Source organism: Peromyscus californicus, unplaced genomic scaffold, assembly GCF_007827085.1.
Source record: "Peromyscus californicus insignis strain IS unplaced genomic scaffold, ASM782708v3 Scaffold_15__1_contigs__length_86483966, whole genome shotgun sequence".
Lineage (NCBI taxonomy): Eukaryota > Metazoa > Chordata > Mammalia > Rodentia > Cricetidae > Peromyscus > Peromyscus californicus.
This window is the reverse complement of record NW_026294447.1, coordinates 38640468-38658171: the sequence shown is the minus strand read 5'-3', so window position 1 is coordinate 38658171 and position 17704 is coordinate 38640468. Positions and strand designations below refer to the sequence as shown.

The 17704-nt window shown below is 40.2% G+C and overlaps 1 protein-coding gene across 28 annotated transcripts in view; it reads right to left on the bottom strand.

Annotated features, from left to right (window-relative positions):
* The window catches only part of Nrxn3 (neurexin 3), a 1637399-nt gene that overhangs the window by 1071763 nt on the left and 547932 nt on the right, over positions 1 to 17704 (bottom strand). For all 28 annotated transcript variants that reach the window (XM_052738656.1, XM_052738661.1, XM_052738645.1 and 25 more), the window contains one exon: positions 14210 to 14593. In XM_052738656.1, coding sequence (XP_052594616.1) covers positions 14210 to 14593 — 384 coding nt within the window. The remainder of the gene's footprint in view (positions 1 to 14209; positions 14594 to 17704) is intronic.

Here is a 17704-nt window from a genome sequence, read left to right as displayed (position 1 = left end):
TGTTTACATAATTATCCTAGTTAAGCCTCACAAATGCCTCAGAAACATTTCAAGAGAACAGAAAAAAATGAGTCTTAGAGGGGTTAACAGCACACTCAAGAGTATATGAAATACATGTGATGAAGCTGTCAATCAAATCCAGTTGTTTGCCTCTAACCTTGTACATCATAAGTATCAAATTATACCCAGCACACCAACACCATACATGCTTAATCAATGTGAAGAGCAATCTCTCTCTCCTTTCTCTCTCTCTCTCTCTCTCTCTCTCTCTCTCTCTCTATATATATATATATATATATATATATATATATATATATGTGTGTGTGTGTGTGTGTGTGTGTGTGTGTGTGTGTGTGTGTGTGTGTTTGTTTTGTTTTGTTTTAAGATGGGGTTCTATATGTATCCCTGGCTGTCCTGGAACTCACTCTGTAGACCAAGCTGGCACATTTTAATCCAGAGATCCACCTACCTCTGCCTCCCAGGTGCTAGGATTAAAGGCGTGTACCACCACAACCTGGCTCCCTTTTTATATATTCTTAAACTGTGGATTTCAGTTGATTTGATGCCTTCAGTACAATCCTATACTCTCTACTTCAGGTTAGCCTTTCAGGGGTTCTCTCTTCTGTGGATATGATCAGAAATCTGCATTTTCAGACTGCTTCTCTGCATGTCTCTTTTCAAACAGATCTGTTGATAGTGTAAGGTTTGGGTAATGAGATTTTCTAGGCCATGAATTACTTATTTATGTGAATTAATTGCCTAGCTTATGTGAAATAAATAAATGGACTATTAAATGGGCAAATTCACAAAGATCCACCAAAGCTTATGTACAGAGACTGTGACCTTCACTATCCCAAGGTTTTGCTATCAACACTATAAGGAGACAAGCTCAAAGGCATAATAAGCAAGAGAACCTTCTGACATTGATCTTGAATAGACAACTCTGGACTAGGATTCAAAATGCTGACTTAGGAGTCCCCCTGTGTCTATTTACTACCCAAATGATGGCAAGTCATAACACCTACTCTGACCTCTGTTCTTCCCTTATAAATCACAAACACTAAAATAGCTGACTTGTTAAGGCCCTGACCAGCTCTGTCATTCTGTGATTCAATATTGCCTGCTACTTGGCGAGACTAGGATTTCCTCCATCAGTGATATCCTGAGATATTCCAACAGTCAAGTCTCTGTTCAGTTTTGCTTCTGAAATGTGTGATTTGACTACACTCAGTCTAGGACCACATTGATAAATAAGATGAGGTAATAAATAAGTTACCTATTGTGGACCAATACATGTTTTCAGGATAACAAACAAACATGACTCCTATAGGAAACAGAGGTCCACCATCCATACACATGGTAATATCTAATGCCCATCTGCATTACTGTGCCAATAATGCACTCCTGTAGCTTAGACAGGCATGGCTTTCTTCCCAACAGTTGCTAAACAAGAAACCATTCTCTACTTCAGTGAACACATGGCCTCCTCCCATCTTCCCTGACTTTATTTTAGTGACTACTGAATTATTAAGAAACTCCAAATCACAACATGTAAGGACTAGTATTAGAAACTAGTGATGCTGATCCTGACAATGACTAGAAATTCCAGTGGAAAAACAATGGTTGTCTTTAAACATCTGAAGGTTGAATATTTGTCTTTAAACAAGCATTTAAGCTTGATTGGCTCTATCAGTCCCAGTGTGCCTCATTTGAGTTTTTGGATTTGTCTTTTGCTGCCGTTCTTTTCCTTTTTCTTTTTGTTTGTTTGTTTGTTTGTTTGTTTTGAGACAAGGTATTGCTTTATAGGCAAGACTGAACTTGTACTCAGTACATATCCTACACTGGCCTTGAACTTCTGATCTTCCTATCTCAGCCTCCTGAGAGAGATGTTTGAAGATATGTGCCATCATACCAGTGCTAGCCTATGCTTCTTCATTGAATACATCTTTTTATGGGCTCCAGAGCCTGAACCAAGATCAAAAGAAAGGCAATAGAAAAAGAGAGAGTTTTATACTTTTGTAAATAAATATGCTTGCCAAGAAGAAGGAGAAGAAGAAAGAAGGAGAAGGAGGAGAAGAAGAGACTTCAGTTCACATAATATGATTTTTTTTTATTTTTACCATAAATGGACACACTTCTTCATGAAAGAGCAAGCTCCATTCTTGCTTAGATAAGAAGAGAGTATTGATCAGAAAAGTGCAGCCTTCGGGCTGAAAGACTCAGAAGACCAGCTGAACTGTCTTCTAGCTGGGTAGTCTTAACTCATTTATCCTTGGGCAAGTTGGTTTATCCTTGATCTCAATTCCTCAGATATAGATTAAGAATGAAAACAGCATTTCTCTTCTATGGCTATTGTAATAACTAAGCTGCCCACTTCAAGTCATTATATTATAAATCATGGGAACCTAGAAAACATTTTCCATAAAACATTTAGGAAATTTTTTCAAGGGGAAGTATATGTGGCAAATATTGAATTAGGCTCCAAAACTTTGGAGATCCTTTTTTATTATCATATATATATATGGGAAAAGAGTGCATTTATCCCAAACCCCAGTGAATACTTCTATCCCTTCCTTGTATGGCTATCAAGATTGTCATATAATTTCTTCCTGTTTCTACTCCCAACATAGTCTTGACTTTGTGGAGTCCCACCAGAAGTGATTCTGTCTCACGGAGGCTACAATGCTAGGCTATTTGTGTGTGTGTGTGGCAGGGAGTACTGTTTTACTTCAGATTTAGCAATGGGACAAAGAGAGCAGAGATATTTGGGTAAAGATGATGGCTTTGAGCATCAGCCTACCATCACAGGCATAGTGACATTAAGAATCAGCTACTATCCTCAGATCCAGAAAGAAAGTCTTAGGGGTGTAAAGAATTCAACTTTAAAAAAAAAAAATTAGAGCACTTATCTTTCTTTTACAACATCGCTAGTAGTGATAAAGAATGTGCCAGCCTTAGCTGGTGCCAGTGTGTGGCCATGAGCAACTATAAGAAAATAATATTCAAATACCAGCAGGCCACAGCATGAAGTTTCAGACAAGGGGCCTGTGGAGAAGATTAAAATCTGAAAGGCACAGGACTTTCTTTCCCTGGGGGAACAGTGGGGCGGGGGTAGGGGGGTGGGGGCATGCTAATCCCACGGATTTCATAAGGTTTCTGATTTACTAGCCTCTTAGAAAGCACTGTTGGGGATTGTCATTTTGATGGGAAGGCCTTGCTGCAAAGGTTAAACATGCTAAGAAGCATGAAATGATCTTCTCCAAGAAAGATCACATCTACTTGGCAGGGAAATAGCCATCCAACAGCCCACAGAAGGGGGTCTTTCAGGAGTCATTCATACCCAGGGTTCTTAGCCCTGACTCCTGCATGCACTTGGTACTCCAAAATCCTCTCTGTCCAACTGAGTTTATTTATCATTTGTGGGGTGCAAAAGGGATGGATGATGAAAGAGAAAAGAAATACATTGCATATCTTCCCTTCACATAGCTTTTCTCCCAGTCAATTGCCAAAGTTTCAAATAAATATTACCAAAGAGAATGAATTACTGAAGACTAATTGAACAGCATTATAATGCCACATTCTACTGCTTACTAAATGATGGTAACATAAACACATATTTTCACAGAGTAGTCACAGATAATGCCCTTGCTTCAGAACATCCAACTCTAGGATAGTCAAAGGGTAGATCTAAGAAGATTTTACTCTATTAAAACTTGGGCCACTCAATTCCTACCTGGAGGCCACAGTTCCTCATTTAAGCTGAGAAAAGAGGTGGCTGTGTTAGATATATTGACACCTTTGTTCTACTGACAAGTTACACAATTTTGGCATCTTTTGTACTCTAAGTTTTAAGCTGTTTTGAGTTTTAAGTTTTAAAACTCAGTTTTAAGTTGGGGATTTGAGGTGTCTTATCCATGAGGATTTCATCGCTACTCTTCCCTCCCTCTAACTTTAGATTGGATTAAAATAGAACCTGTGGATAAAATAAAGTGGAAGACCATCTCAGACATGAAAGGGAAAACTACACACATGATTTGTGCACACACACATATACAGCCCTTATAGTTACCATCAATACTGTAGAGTGTGAAGGAGAGAACAGAGTGGGAAGAAATTAAAACTGTGACTTCCCACCTTTAAGGAATTGATCTTTTGGTTTAATCTTAAATCTGGATACTTCTGCAAGATAACTAGGGACAGGATACAGCTAATTTTCCCACCAAGTATATGCCAAAGCTACACTAAGCATGCCACAACCATAATAGATTCCTGACACATGTCTGTATACCACCCTCAGACTATTTGAAATGTAAAGAAAATATACACTCTGGTGTGCTTTCATGGTTCCCTCTTCCTGCCTTTAAACTATGGTTGATATCATATGCTGAAACAGGAGAAATCTACAAAAGACCCAGTGGCTGCAGAATTTATTTTTTTCACATTGTCAAATTACTGCATTTCTGATTCATAGGGGGCCACACTGAGGACACTGTGCTGTATAACAGAGCATCCCGGCAAGACAACAAAAGAGCCACTCTCAATGTGTTAAGTGTAGGTATGAAAACTGAAATACACTGTGACAGCAAAGCTGATGCCAGTGAGACTCCTTGCAGCATCCCCTTAATGGTAGCCTTGTTCCTCCTCATTCCTCATTCCTCATTCCAAGATCTTCATTTAGTCAAGATAGCCACAGGAAACAATGGACTTTGATGGACATACCCTTGTTTTCATTTACTGCTGGCCACCTTCCAGATACGAGCAATCAGTGAAGAAGTCCTAGTAACATTGCCCCTTCTACCTATTAGGTATGTATCCAAACTCAGCTTCCATTCTACCTACCTCAGTTAGGTCTCTTATCTCTTTTAGTGCCAGTGCAATGCACTCTCATGTGTATGGACCTGCTAGCCTTTTTGCATAAATTTTTCTTCCTCTTGGAATAATATAGTTTCATTCCTGGGAGACAGATTTCTCACTTCTGCAACCAAACCTCAGCTCTAGCATTATCCCATCCTTGATGCTTTCCATGGAATTTCTCTCTGCATTTGAATACCACCTTTCTTGGACACCAGACCATCATGATCTGTTTATGAGGAGAATTATAATCTCCCTCATATCAAACACACTAGCTGGCACATAGCACATACTGAGGACTTTGAAATGAATTGGGTCTTAATTTCTTCAACTAGAGACTGGTAATCATGATATATCATCTGCAGAAAGGATGTAAGTATGAAATGGCCCAGTGAATATTAAGAATCCAACACAGAGCAGATGCATAATTCCTTTCAATAAAAAGTAGGTCTCTTAACTTTCTTTTTCATCCAAACTGGAGCAAAGAAGGATTCGTCTATTTGTGAAAGGAACCATGAAGCCAGCAATGATAGAAAAGCCTGCAATGGTCCCCTTGTGTTGTGTTTTGAAGCACTTGTTCCTCATAATTTAGCAGCATCTCGATTTATTGTACTATAATAGGCAGATGTCTGCTGGCAGTTAAGCCACTTTTAGCAAACACAATAACAAAGGTATTGAGCAGGGATGCAAATGGGCATTCTGTCCCTGCTTTTGAGGACACTGCAGCCACTGAAGGTATAAGCAGCTTTCACACACTGCACCAAACAATTGACTGACCCTCACATTTCTCTGGCTGTATGCAAGTGTATGTCAGACTTAAAAGAAAAAAAGAAGAAAAGATCTCCAGTGTCCCCACCTGTTAATTTCAGAATAACAAAAATATAAATTCTTAACCTCTTCTTTGGAACAAGAGGAACACTATAATGAGAGCTCCCTCAGACCCCAACCAATCATGTTCATTCATGGATCTTGATATATTTTCATGAGAACACATGTTGATCATGGGGAAGAGACACTTGAAGAACTCGAGGAGACAAAAGAGGCTGAATTGAGGGGTGTGCTGGATATTACCAGAGACTCATTAAATGACATAAGCATCCATGCAAAAGAAAAACTGGAATTTTGATTGATGTCAATGAACTGCATAATTCATAGGAAACCCCCTTTTCAGGTACATGTCATTATCCATCCTAAGATCATAAACAATGGGCCAAAATAGAGATAGCCTTTTAATTCTCTGAAAAAATGACAGGCTATATTTATTAATATATCAATATTTTGTGTCATAAGCCTGAAATTCACTCCATACACCAAAACACTCATTTTCTTGGGCAAATGTATTAGAAAAGTAAAAACTTCATTGCACTGTTGATATAACTAAAGACAGCATTCTGACCGAGAGAGATCTGCAAACTGCAGGAAACAGGGACTCTCCGTCCTCTTCTGCCCTTCGTTCACCTTTATTCCTCTACTTGGGAACAGAGGAGACTCTGCCAAGCTGGTGACATTTGAGAATCACAGAGTTCTAGAGGTGAAAGGCCCTAAGAGAGCATGAAACTGGATTGCCTCATTTTATTCTTATAGAACAGAGAGGCCAGAGGATCCAAATAACTATCTCAAGGTCATATATCTAAATAAAGGACCTGGGTATCCCGGGTGGTAGGGAGCACAGGTACACGGCAGAACCTCTCCTCAGTGGCACGGAGACAAGTGGAAACAACCAGCACAGTCGTATTTGACCTTGGAGTCCAGAGCTGCTCTTGCTCCCACACTAGTTAGTTATTCTGACCAGAACAGTTGATAAAGTGGCATGCCATGTTGTCACATCTTATTTTCTAATTGCTATGTTTTTCTATTCCTATGACTGTCCCTTGAACTATCATACTCTGTAGATGACATTAAAGCTTAAAGATTATGTCTCCATCCCCTCTGCTACATTATAGGCTCATGGATGACACAGAAATGTGTCCTTTACTAGTCTGTCTTCAGGACCCCATTCCCCGTTTTGATGTGGAAAGAACCTGAAGGCTTGTTTAAGTCCCTGTGCCAATGTTGGAGTTCAATAGCAAGCATCAAAGTTTCATTTCCTATAGTCTTACAGACCCAAGGCTACTGAAAGTAAAGTTACTGAACGTAGGATGTGTTGAATGTGCAGAGATTTTAGTAATTTACTGTAATACTCCACAGATGCCACAAGGCAAATTTGAGTTCTTCATTTTCATGTTCTACTTGCTATCTAGTTGTCCAAAGAAAATATCAGTATTTAACCCTGTCATGATGCAAGATGCTTTCATATGAAGACTGTCAGGACTTGATTCTTGGAGAAAATGTAACAAAAAAATGACCAAGGACAGTGGCAATGCCATTTACTGAGATGGGAGAGACAGAAGTAAAATAACTTTGATGTAGGGAGGAAGGAATGATTGCAGGTGTCATCTCAATTTTTAAACTGAGATGCCAAAGAGGAAAATAGGGGTATAGAACTTGGGGTTTCCCTGGAGAGTCCTAGGCTAGAGATCTCAATTTGGACATCACTGGTATAAGGATGACCTTTGATGCTGTGACAATGAGTAAGAGCACCAAAGGAAGTATGCAGACAGAGACATGAAATGGAGACCTGAAGTGCTCTGATACTTAAAACCACACAGCATGAATGCATGCATAACACAGTGCTAGGGATTATGGGCACATCAATATACTTCATGAACTATTTCTTTATCCTCACTGATCATGGAATCCAGATTTTGTACACATGGAAAGAAAAGGCTTCTTAGTGTGTTGTGAAAGAAATGGAATAGAAGCCAAGGAGCTATAAATTCTAGCTACTCTTGAGCTCCAAGATAAGTAATATCAGCTTTTCTGGAGTATTATTCTCCACCTGCCAAAATGAGGATGAATCTCAGACGACCCCAATGCAATCTACTCACCATATTGCTTTCTGACATCCTGATTCCTATGTGATGTATATGTGACATTCACATGACACACTCCAGCCTCACTGTGACCTGTGCCTCTGCCTTTCCAGGCAGAATCTACTGCTGGTATTGCCACCCAGGAGCACACGGCCAACCAGAGAGTTGACTGAAAAGGAGGACCTCAGTAAAGATCGGAGATAGATGCTGATGCCATCCTCTCCTCTAGGAAAAAACCATTTAAGAGATATCATATCTTTATTGTCGTGTTTGGCACATGGACATGACAGATAAACAAAATCCCAGAGGCCTGGAGGAAGTATGTACTGTCTATCTTAATTTCAAGATTCTGTAAATTAATGCTCTCAAAATCATTTGATTTCTATAAGCACAGTTAATGTTCTATTTCAGCACTCATGAGGAATGGCCAAAATAAGGCAAGATAAAAAGGAATATGAAGCAGTTTCATGCAGCTGGAAGTCTATAATAATCTATGGCCATATGAGTCAGGGTTGCCTGCCCTAACCCATGGAAGAATGAGCAAAGGGCAATGAATCAATAAGACTGTATTAACTTACATACGTATAAACAGCTATGTGATGTATACGTAATTATGCACTCACATATGCACATGTGCATATATAAATATATAACAATTAGGAAGATAAATATTGAGATTTCAATATGATGTTCATTGGGAAAAGGAGAACACACATTTTTCCTATAGCTTGATTATATCTGTACATAAGAACAGCCAAACTCACAAAACAGGGAAAAGACTAGTCACAACTGATTTAATGGTCAGTTAATTGTGTTCAAGTCTTAAGCGTTTTTTTTTTTTTTTTTGTTTTGTTTTGTTTTCCTGATTCTTGGTACTTGCTTGTATTTCCCAAGAATTATTTAACATGCATCTAATTATTTTATAGCAGTGGCTCTCAATCTTCTTAATGCTGTGACCCTTTAATATAGTTCCTCTTCTTGTGGTCACCCCCCAATCATAAAATCATTTTGTTGTTACTTCATAACTGTTATTTTGCTACTGTTACGAATTGTAATGTAAATATCCAATATGTGACCCAAAGGGGGTCATGATACGGGTTGAGAACCACTGTTTTATAGCGTATATTCCTTTCCAAATAGCAAAGTTTAAAACTGCAAAGAGTCCACAATGGCCTCTGTCGTTTGATGTTTCTTCCCTACATCTTAAGGGGTTTAAAATTAAAGGCACGTTATATTTAAACAATGTAAAAAAAAAAAGTCTCAGTGTTTACTGGGAAAAGAATTAATCCATTCTCCTGATTTAGGCAGAAGGCTTGGACTTTTCACCTCTCTGAAGCATTTGAAAATTGAATTCCATCTTCCCTCTTGGGAGCTATTTTAGTCTACCATGAGCATTGCCCTATGTGAACAAGACTCATCTGAACAGGGAGAAGGTTCATGATTCTGCAAAAACACTGTCCTAGTGGGGACAGGATATGGAAGACACTGCATCGAGTTTTTCCTCATTATCATGACCTACTCTTCTTAGGGAAAAAAATCCTCAACAAGAGAAAATATTGAAATATATTCATGGACTTGGGCATCCTCTGTGCCTAAGAACTAAAAAATGCCCATTATTATCCAGCTCTTAACCTTAGGATCTTAGGAAGTCAGTGAGATGGCTTGAGCTCTCAAATGTCTCTTCTCGAGGGATTGTTCTAACAGGTACATATGTGTGATCTGGCCTATTCTATCTCAGGTAACTGCCCAGCTGGAGAGAGCAGACCACTGTGGGGACAAACAAATACACAACCCTGAAATAGGATTGTTCTCATTTTTTTTGCAAAATGAAAAGTCTGAATCAGAAATTTCAGAACCCAGAGGTCAAAGGATCTTAATTATAGTGACCTGGAGTTCCCAGAGATGTTCTGCCTTCCTCTCTACGATCATCATTTGATCAACACTCTTCCACATAATCATCCCATGAAACTCTACTTTCTTGATTTCATGGTTAATTCTGGAGATTTCAAGTTAGTGGGGAAGTATAATATGTTCATTTCCTAGATAAAGAACCGAGACGTAGATCAAGGGCCTCTATGCCACCTTGCTTATTAGTAACAGAACCAACACAGGATTCCAGGTCTGTCTGACTCTTAAACTCTTGCTTTTAATCACAAGGTCATTTTGCCTCCAAACACTGTACCATAGGTTATTTTTCTTGACATAAGAATGGACTTTTTCCCAAATAAATCTCACATATATTTATACAAAGCTATTTAAAGATAAACATAGAATGCACAATGGATTCAGATTTAGCTTGATGGTCCACTGAGGAATTCTCATACTTGCCTTACCAGAATACTCAACAACTGAGCTTACCAGTTAGCCCCAGTGGAAAGGAGACTGCCTTATATTAATGAAGGTCAAAAATTCATAGCTTTCCAAGAGAGGAAAATTCCAGGACAGAATAAGACAGATTCAGTGGTATTTTTATCTACTATAAGACATCATAGGAACCAGCAAAATGGCTCACTGGATAAAAGCAGGGATGGCTGAAGTTTAACCCCTAGAAACCACCTGGGAAGGAGAGAACCAATTCCCACAAGATGTCTTCAGACCTCCATGCTCTTACACTTACACACACACACACACACACACACACACACACACACACCCAATAAATCAATGTTAAAAAAGATATCATAGGACGTCATAGAAGAACATGTCATCTTCCCAGTTTTCAACTTACACTGATCACAATTGAGTAGCTACTATAAGCTTTTGCTTTTAGGTTCCAGAGATAGCTCTCACCTTACTATGAATAGGATACCGAAACGGCTAAATACAAGAATGACGGACATCACTATCTATATCTTTCAAAGATAGTAGCGAGCCATGTTGAAACAATGCGAAGTGCCACATCAGGTCAATTTTCAGAAGCCAGTATTTAGAGTTTCTTCTCTCTGCTGAAGGAAAAACTACCTTGTAAATGTTAGAAACAAAGGTGGTCCAATTTAACTAAGTAGACAACTATCCAAAAAAATTACCTTAGTCTCCATCCTTGTGTATTTCCTAGTTCCCTTGCCTTTTTGTTATTTGGGGAGGACAACTTTGATGTAAAGCTGGCCATTAGACCAATATTATTTAGATGGTTGGCAATTTTCATCTAGTATCATACCTGAGACTTGTCCAATCCTGAACTGGAGTTTTCATCACCACACTCCTACTTTCTCAATTTTATACACATTGGCTCCTACTAATACCACCATTTCTATTGTGAGATAACCGATATAAGTGAGCCAGGGCATAGTTGTTTTAGGCTTAGTAGGGCACACCTTCTTGGGAATTTTTTTTGGTCTTACTTTGCTTAGTAAAAATGATTAATTTCAGGCTTAAGTCTAAAGCTTCCAGGAAAAAATTAGAGAAATAATTAGAGATGGTTATCTGTGACCAGGCTGATATTACAGTCAATGGGAACTATTCCTTAACCCAAAGGGGCACATGGTCCTATACAAAGAGAACGTGAAACATTCTTCCTTCATTATTACTCATCAGAAACGCATATAGATTCTGAAGATCAGAAGTGGAAAACACCACAATTTTGTTAGAAATAGGAACAAGAAAATCCAAGAATCTTTGGACCTCTTTCCTCCCACCACATTTCCCCATATGAAAGTGGCCACTCCACCTATCTGCCCTACAATTGCCCACAGAAGCTGCTCATAACATCGACCACACATTAAACATGTCAGACCTTTGCTTCTTTCACATGACCGCATACTAGTCCCCTGATTCAAAGTATGAGCTGTTCCCAGACACTTGTTTGCTGTTTTAATTGGTCACAGTGTCTAGGAGGTTATGGGCCTCAAAAAAAATGTATAAAAAGTGAAGAAAAAGGTATTCAGAAGGCTCCACTGAGGAATCCATTTCAGTGGAGGAAAAACAATGTCATTGGAAAGCTCTATTATATTCACTAACAGTGCAGTCATACCATTTTTCCACTCCAATGATTCATTCTGAACATGGTGTCAGGAACAATACAGGGGCAAAAAACAATTAGTGGGGGAACAAAACAATCAGTCGAACCGTCTGGGGCTTGAGCGATGTATAGATCAAACGTCTTAAATTTGCTAAGCTGCCTCTCATTTGGCCAGAATGGATGGCTCTTGGCTGCACTGTACCAGGAATAATTGTCCCTCATATATCCCCAATCAGCTGCCTTTTAATGACTAGTCAAAAGTGACAATGTAAAAGACGCGGTGACTTTCACTGTACTTGGCCAATTTTGGACCATCTCCCACTGATTTGCCCTTGGACTAGGTGAGCTCATCAACACCTCGCACAGCTGGCTATGGTCACTGCCTCCTGCCTCGACACCACCAGGCCTGTGAGTTACAAGAGGAAGAAGTGAGATGTCTGAGGTAAACTTCTGGTCTTCCATTGCTTTTATAGAAAGTGTAATATCTTCAACATCTTGGCCTACATCAAATCAGTCTCTTACATCCCAGAGGTCAAATGACCTTTCCAGCTCTCCAAACCAGCACCAGGGTAGGCTACCCTACAAAGACATTTGGAAAGAGTCCAGGCACTTGACAGACTTAGCAACCCCATGTGGCCTATTTCTATTCCAGATGGCTGCCTCCTCATCTTAGCTCATATTATGGTTGTTGCTGCTTTGAAAATGCAGTGAATTCAAATTTAAATTCCAAAGCTACAAGAAAGTTTTCTTTTTCTCCTTCACCCTAATGTCCTGTGTCTTGTTTTTGGTATGACTATAGGGAAGATTTACAGTTCTCATGAAAAATGGGCTTCTGAAATGTGGAGAGCATTTAGTCCATGTTAGTGATTGGCTTATAATTGGTTATTAGTATCAGCGTCATCAAAAGAAAGTACAGAGCATCAAGGGGACCTAGGAAGTCTTACTATTCTCCTGAAGTACCATTGTGGAGCTCACAAGAAGCACTCTTTGAAAACAACTGCTCAACACCACTCCAGCCCTGTCCAGGGTCTCCCATCACCACAGTTTCAATCCCAGGAGCTCTGATTTCTGATGATCTTCAGCAATGAAGCCATGCAGATATGTCTTCCAGTGATTCTTTATCTCTCTGCATCTTTCTCTTCTGACCTCTAGCAGGATACATGCTGCTGTCTTCTGCTTCTTTTGTAAAAACCTGCACTCCTTAGTCAAATAAATAATAAACTCCCCTAGAATAGGAAGCATGTCTATTACAGATTCTATATCCTAGCCTAAAAGCTGTAGAACTGAGGGCCTCAAAAAATCAATAATTGTATAAAGTGACCATTCATATAAAGGGGGTGGGTGATTACAATCCATAGCCAGCATGATTTTGTGTGCCTTCTCTATAAAGTAGAGCAAGCTGCCACCTGGGGATGGCTTTCAAAGAAGAATCTCCTGGTCTTGGTGTTATCTCTTTTGTTAACTTCCATATCTTTTTTTTTTTTTTGCACAAACTGTAAATTGAGTGCAGATGTAAAATGGTTGTGTAGTGCATGGAGAGGAAATCCATGGCACTCTGCCTGTTCTATAGGTTCAGCTTTCACAGCTACACCAACCTTTCTCATCCCCCATTCCATTATGACTTTGTTAGGAAGAAAACGAAGCATCCAACATATTTCCCCCTCTGTCCTGGTTTCACATCTGCCCTCTGGTTTAACATATACTTCTTCCTACCACCTTTTTGCCAAACTAATGCCCATTCATGTTCAAATTGTCTCTTCCATCCCACTTGTTTGCAGAAACACTGTCTGAACCCCTGCAATATGCTGGGTCTCTTTGCTCCTCTGCATCTTCCCTTTAGTGATGTTAATACTAATAACTAACCAGACAGCAATCCCTAACGGGTAATAAATCATCGTCAACATCTGATGAGGTATGTTCCTGGTTGTCTGTCTTTTACAAATGAGTAAATCAATGATCAGAGATATTGTCTTGGTGAAGCTCATAGGACAAATGGAGCGCCCAGATGGCTCCAGAGATCATGTTCATAACCATGTCATCACTCAGCCTCTTAAAAAAAAAAAAAAACTCACCATGTTTATTAAGTAGTTATTTAATCCCAACAGACAGGCAGCTCCATGAAGACAGAGATAGACCCAATTTGTTCAATATTCTGCTTTTAGAGATCAACCCAAAAGTCAGCCTGCATAAACCACTAAGGAAGCACAAGCTCAAGGACTAAAGGGGGAAAAAAAGTTGGCTACTTCTAGAACTTTCACTATCCATAGGAGATATTTAAAGTATATTGTGACCATGGGGATATCTATTATAAAGCTCCCCCTTTCTACCATCTAACTGATCAAACAAATTTAACCATTCACAATTAGAAAGGATGATAGCCGCAGACCGCAGAACCCGACACTGTTGTTTGGAAGCAGAAAATCACAAGGTGAGCAAAGATGTCCTCAGACCATGGAAAGCTCCACTCAGACCGGGAAATCCCACTCACCTCTTTCACAGGTTCTTCCCCAGTAGCCGGTACCAGTGCAGTCGCAGATGAAGCGGTTCCAGCCGTCCTTGCACACCGCATTGTTCTTGCAGGGGTAGCTGTCACACTGCTTGGCGCTCATGCGTGAACAGGAGGACTTGACGCCTGCTGCATTCTGCATCTCTGCCAGCTGTCGGATGTTCTTGCTGCGCCCATCAATGAACAGGTCACGGATGCAGCCCACATAGCCGTAGTTGAGCATGGCAGTCCAGAGTTCCGTGGGGAGAATGAGGCCAGCTCGGTTCTCTGGCAGTCCGCCCAGATACATGTCCCCCTCCAGGTCCAAGATTTCACTCTCACCACTGGCGGTGAATGGCGTGCGTCTGCTGTTCACAGATATGGTACCTGGAGTGGGAGACAGGCGCGAAGTGAGTTAAAGGGCCTTCTTGCATCTCAGGTGAGCTTCTGGAGCTGCTTAAAGAGAATCAGCTCCTGCAGGTGAGTGGGAGACAACACTGCAATTAGGGAAATATGGCTGCAAGCTGGTGGGAAGGACCATTTGGTTCCAGTCCCTGAAGCCATGATAACCTGGGCCATAGGAGGACTCAGACAGAAACCCAGTGACTAACTGTAGTATATCTCTTCTCTCCATAACCATATTCACTGAGAGATAAGATACACAATAGGGTAAGAGAAATTTAAATCCTAGCTCCGCCAACTATCACCTTTATAGCCTCGAAGAGGAGACTCCACCTTTCATTTCCAAAACGGAAAAATAATTATCCTCAACTAACAGGCTGCTGTGATGATCAAAGAAATGCATATGTATAGAGTGCTTACAGCAAAGACTGAGACAGAATGGGCTTTGTAATGAATGCCTTCAGGGGTTCATGATTCCCCAAAGGAATGGGTATTCTCTTTTGTCTCTCTATCCATGGATATCCTGTAAACTGGGCATTGATTGCCCACTCTGTCAACCAAAATTTTGGGCATTGCCTTTAACTATGTTTTTGTTATTGTCATTTTTGGCTTGTTTTTTTTGTTTTGTTTTGTTTTTAGACAGAGGCTCACTATATAGCCTGCTTATGAAAGCTAAACTAGGCTTAGACTTATAGCCATCCTCCTGCCTTTGCTTCCTGCATGCTGGAATTACAAGTGTGAGCCACAACACCTAGACAGAATGTGTTTCTTCATGCATTATTAAATACACAGTGAACACTTTTCTTTCTCTGGTAATAGTTTCAGGCACAGTATTAGGCTTATCAGGCATAGTCCTCCTCCTATTGGGCTTATTTTGAAGAGCATAGAGGCATAAAAGCAACAGATAATCCAAGAATATTAGCTAATAGCAGGTGTTATAGAAATAGCCAAATGAGTGCCATGAGATTAGCTCATAGGATCTACTTTAAAGTGTGTAGTCAGTGAAGGGGTCGCCACATGAACAAGAGTTAAGCCAAAAAGCTGAAAAAGATCCAGCCCTGCAAAATTCAAGGGCAAGAACATGCCTGTCAGAGAGAGTGGCAAAGTCCTGAGGGGACTGTGAGGTCATTCATTGGGCAAAAGTGTCTACGGATCAAACCTGCCAACCCGAGCCTGATCACCAGAATCCAGAAAAAGGTAGAAGGAAAGAATCAACTCCACAAAACTGTCCTCTGACATCCACATGCACTCCATAGTACACATACACATACTATTTATTATTATTATTATTATTATTATTATTATTATTATTATTATTATAGCCCTGATGGCATGAAGAAGTCTGTTCACAACCAAAGAGGCAAGAAGTGGTGAGGAAAGATGAGACCAGAGACATAGGTTAAGCCCTGGGAAGGGCCAGATAATGGGTTCTGTCAAATGAGATTCTAGAAGCTGCAACCTAGTGCCTGGCCTGGGAAAAAGGAAGACGTACTTCTGTATTCCATGGCTGCTCCACCCTGTGCTAGCCCCTCGGCACCTTACAGCTCTGTTTCCCGAACTGTGAAATTAGGAGATGAGCAAGGTGGTATCACAGCATCCTGCAGAATTAGTTTTTTAGTATTATTTTTGAAATGCTTTGTAGGTGCTGAGAGACGTGGGCTTTGCCATCATTAGTTGGCCTCTGCTCTGGCTCTTCTGTCTGGGCCTTAGTTCCCGCAGCCAGTACATACAACCTAAGGGCTGAAGCCAACCAAGAGAGATCACAAATATGGCATGTGTGTCCAATTACACCAAGAGAATGGAGTGGAAAGAACATAAAGTACCCTGGCGTGGAGTTGGAGTCCATTGAATCAGCAATCCTCACTTAACTCTCTTTAGAAGCTGTCTCCTAGAGAAATTTGGTTTGCCTATTTAGTTCTTCATATTTCAAAAACCCACACAACAAAAAAAATAATATCCTGGTTAGCATTTTAAATATTTTTAATTTATTTTATTTTGTATGTATAAGTGTTTTTTAATTCATCTATGTACGCACACCACATGCATGCCTAGTGCCTCCAGAGGTCAGAAGAGGGCATCAGATCCCTTGGGAGTGATGGATAGTTGTGAACCACCCTGTGGATTCTGGGATTTGTGCCTGGGTCCCTGGTAAAAGCAATAAATGCTGTTAACCCTGCTGAGTCATCTCTCTTACCCCCTCACTTTATGTATTTAAGAAAAAAACATTGATTGACTGGATTTTGTGTGTTGCCACTCAGATCTAGAGATTCACACATGAAGCATTTTACTCTGCCACTGAACTACACGGCCATTCATGTGCATCTTTTAGACTCCTCCCTCAAAATAATTTTGTGATGTAGGAGTCATTAAAATTCCAGCATGGGTGGGAGAGAAGCTTTCAAGGCTTCTCCCCTATCTGAGGAGCTACTGCAGCTGATGGCTGCTGAAGAGTACAGAGTCATTTTTTTTTTTTTAATGGATGTGTGCTGTGGGATAATGCTTTTGTACACTGGTTTAATAAAATGCTGATTGGCCAGTAGCCAGGCAGGAAGTATAAACAGGATAAACAGACAAGGAGAATTCTGGGAAGAGGAAGGCTATGTCAGAAGATGTCAGCCCACTGTCCAGAGAACAGCATGTAATAGCACACAGGTAAAGCCATGGAACACATGGTGACATATAGATTAACAGAAATGGGCTGAGTTTAAATGTAAGAGCTAGTCAGCGGTAGGCCTGAGCTAATGGCCAAGCAGTTTTAATTAATATTAAGCCTCTGCGTGTTCATTTGGGTCTGAGTGGCTACGGGACTGCAGAACTGTGAGACTGTGGGAGCCGGGTGGGACCAGGAAAACTTCAGCTACAGATGTGGCTGATGATAGGCTTCCCATGTATCAGTGGATGGCCCCAGACCCATGCACACATGATTAGCACTAATTTGACTGGGGGGAACTATTTAATAATAATAATTAATAGAATAATGAGTTATCAGGGAGGTAGATTGGTGGGTCCTAGGGGAGCTGGAGGGAGATAGTAGGGGCATATATAAAATTAAAATGCATTGTATACATGTATGAAATTCTCAAAGAATAAATGAAA